Raw genomic sequence first — 2185 nt, forward strand, 5'->3', positions numbered from 1 at the left:
ATGCCTAGAGCAGTCGTTGAGAAAATTTGATGCCATTGAGAGAAAATTGCAACCGTCGGCGTATTTCCAGCAGTGGACTTCAAACTGCAACAGTTTGCTCTCGGTGAACTCGAAGGTTTGCACCTCTCTGGCTGTGAAGCGACGTTTGTCACACGGGCACTTGCAGGGGACTGCAAGCAGCTGGTTGAGGCAGTGATGGCAGAATCCATGGGTGCATTCAAGGAGGTGCAGGTTTCTTGGCAAAACTACGCAAAATCGCAGAAGCGTACTCCAGTCATTACCTGGACAAACTGAAGTGGTCGCCAGTTAACGTCTGCTGAGAATCCTGTAAGCACGGTTACGCTTGGCATGATGGCCGGAGTGAGTCTGGGTTTATCCTTCTGGGAAAACTTCTGAGTGCAGTGCAGCAAGGCAGCTATCATGTGCCAGAGATTCCACTTGTGGCAGCTGTCACGAGGCCGTGATGCTGTTGGATTTTACAATCGACTGACGCCTCCTCCTCGTTTTTGGTTAACCGTCGGTACTGCATTTCACCGCCAGGACAGTGACATTGTGTTGCGGGCAGGATCATTCGATAAATATGCGTCAGTAGTACGATAAATATGACAGTTTCTCGACTGTACACACTTTATTTTTAATGATGTTTCATTGCGACAGGCAATAGTCTGAACAGAATGCAGAACAGTACGCAGGCGGTTTAGTGCGGCTCGGTGACAGAGCCGGGCGACGACGCTTTCACGACGTATGGGGCTCCGGAGGGCTGGGACGTGGGCACTCCGTACGATATTTTGCAACGCCACTTGTGGTCGTGTTGCGGTGTTGTGGTGGTGGTTGGAAGGGTACCTGTGTACGAAAAAAAAAAAAATAAAGGACCCCTTCCAACCACAACTACAATACCGCAACACGATCACAAGTGGCGTTGCAAAGTATCGTATCGCATATTTATCGAATATCGCATATTTATCGAATGATCCTGACCGCAACGCAATGTCAGTGTCCTAGTGGTGAAATGCGGTACCGACGGTTAACCAAAAACGAGGAGGAGGCGTCAGCCGATTGAAGAATTCTGAAGGCAACAGCATCACGGCCTCGTGACAGCTGCCACAAGTGGAATCTCTGTCAGATGATAGCTGCCTTGCTGCACTGCGCCCAGAAGCCTTCTTAGAAGGATCGCCCAGACTCACTCTGGCCATCATGCCCAGCGGAACCGTACTTACGGGATTCTCAGCAGACGTTGACTGGCGACCACTTCAGTTTGTCCAGGCAATGGCTGGGGTACGCTTCTGCGATTTGTGCGGAGTTTTGCCGAGAAACCTGCACCTCCTTGAATGCACCCATGGATTCTGCCATCACTGCTTCAACCAGCTGCTTGTGAAACCCTGCAAGTGCCCGTTTGACAAACGTCGCTTCACAGCCAGAGAGGTGCAAACCTTCGAGTTCACCGAGAGCGAACTGTTGCAGTTCGAAGTCCACTGCTGGAACTACGCCGACGGTTGCGATTTTGTAGGTGATTACCTCTCAATGACATCTCATTTTCTCAACGACTGCTCTCGGCATTCAGTTGGCTGTCCTCGTTGCAAGTACAGAGTTCGTCGCAGTGAAATCCTTGAGCACAACAGCACAGAATGCAAGGGTCCGTGTGCTGAACAAGGAATGAACATGTCTCACGGCAAGGACTTCGTAGCAGACGATATTGTTCGAGTAAGCCAAGATATGCAGCGTAGAGTGATGTCGTTCTGCAACGATCAGGAGACCTTGCAAAATAAAGTGAACGCTTTATCCTCAAGTATCAAATGCTTGGGAAAGAAGCTGCTACAGGTGAAAAAGGTCGCGGAAAACGCTGTCAATGCGTGCAACGTACAGAAACAAGATGCACTTCGTGCCGTTCAGGTCAGTGTCTCAGGGGACGAGAGAAAAGTGACCAACAAAATTTTAAGTCATGTCGGAGTATCAAACCCCGCGGCAGCGAAAGGGAAGGAGGAGGAGGAAACAGCGGGTGGTGTGACTGGACCACGTGGTCTGGGCAGACCAAGAAGCAGCACAAGAAGAAAAGGACGAAGAAAAAGTAATAGGCAACGGTAAAGCGTCTGATAAACAGGGCAGGGCAGATGTCATCTCGACAGGCATTGACGGATTCATTGGGTGTACGTTGGACCCTTCGCGCGTTTTCGTGTTTCTGTAAACC

General features: G+C 50.3%; 1 protein-coding gene across 1 annotated transcript; it reads left to right on the forward strand.

Moving 5' to 3' along the window:
- Window positions 1-1194: 1194 nt before the first annotated feature.
- On the forward strand, window positions 1195-2082 carry LOC135392555 (uncharacterized). The gene has a single exon (XM_064623262.1). It carries the CDS (start codon window positions 1195-1197, stop codon window positions 2080-2082), a length of 888 nt encoding a protein of 295 aa, XP_064479332.1.
- The last annotated feature ends 103 nt before the right edge of the window (window positions 2083-2185 follow it).

Source organism: Ornithodoros turicata, chromosome 4 (assembly GCF_037126465.1).
Source record: "Ornithodoros turicata isolate Travis chromosome 4, ASM3712646v1, whole genome shotgun sequence".
In the NCBI taxonomy this organism is placed as follows: domain Eukaryota; kingdom Metazoa; phylum Arthropoda; class Arachnida; order Ixodida; family Argasidae; genus Ornithodoros; species Ornithodoros turicata.

What these genes read in the sequence shown, in the direction of transcription:
- LOC135392555 (XM_064623262.1), top strand. Translation starts at nt 1,195, where the DNA reads ATGCCCAGCGGAACCGTACTTACGGGATTCTCAGCAGACGTTGACTGG.